The sequence below is a fragment of the Meleagris gallopavo genome, chromosome 29, assembly GCF_000146605.3.
Source record: "Meleagris gallopavo isolate NT-WF06-2002-E0010 breed Aviagen turkey brand Nicholas breeding stock chromosome 29, Turkey_5.1, whole genome shotgun sequence".
Lineage (NCBI taxonomy): Eukaryota > Metazoa > Chordata > Aves > Galliformes > Phasianidae > Meleagris > Meleagris gallopavo.
The window spans coordinates 3,981,549-3,982,062 of record NC_015039.2 but is presented as its reverse complement, the minus strand read 5'-3'; the positions used below and the strand labels follow the sequence as shown (position 1 = coordinate 3,982,062).

General features: G+C 59.1%; 1 protein-coding gene across 1 annotated transcript in view; it reads right to left on the bottom strand.

Annotated features, from left to right (window-relative positions):
• The window catches only part of NKIRAS2 (NFKB inhibitor interacting Ras like 2), a 2,850-nt gene that overhangs the window by 2,047 nt on the left and 289 nt on the right, over window positions 1-514 (bottom strand). Inside the window, exon 2 of the mRNA XM_010724725.2 lies at window positions 5-186. Within this exon, the coding sequence (XP_010723027.1) occupies window positions 5-186 (182 nt within the window). The remainder of the gene's footprint in view (window positions 1-4; window positions 187-514) is intronic.

The window sequence follows — 514 nt, the reverse complement described above, 5'->3', positions numbered from 1 at the left end:
GAGCCGTCCGAGGCCGCGTCCGACGCCGCCAGCATCACCTCCTCGGCCGCGCACGGGGCGGAGGCGCAGACGGCCGAGTCGGGCAGCAGCAGCGGCTCAGCGCCCGACAGCGAGAAGGAGGGCAGGAAGGGCAAGCAGCACCTGTACTGCCCCACGTGCAAGGTGACCGTCAACTCGCTGTCCCAGCTGGAGGCTCACAACACGGGTAAGGGCAGTGCCTGGGAGCGGGATCGCGCTGAGCCACGCGGCCTTGCGTTAATGAATGTTGTTTTCATTAAAAAGGTTTAATTAAGGAGGCTTGCAAACACGAGCGGTGGTGTTTTACCTGCGCTGCGGCTTAAGAAGTGAATTCTAGCAAGATCAGAAGCTCCCTCATTGTTCGTGTAGCTTAATTAAAGACCTTTTCAGATAGATTTATTGAAGCGACTGGAGGCCGCTTTGCATTCTGTTGCAGTTCAGCTCTAACCTGGCAGCAGTGGGAGGGCCAGGACCAGCCCGGAGCAGCCCGGGGTTG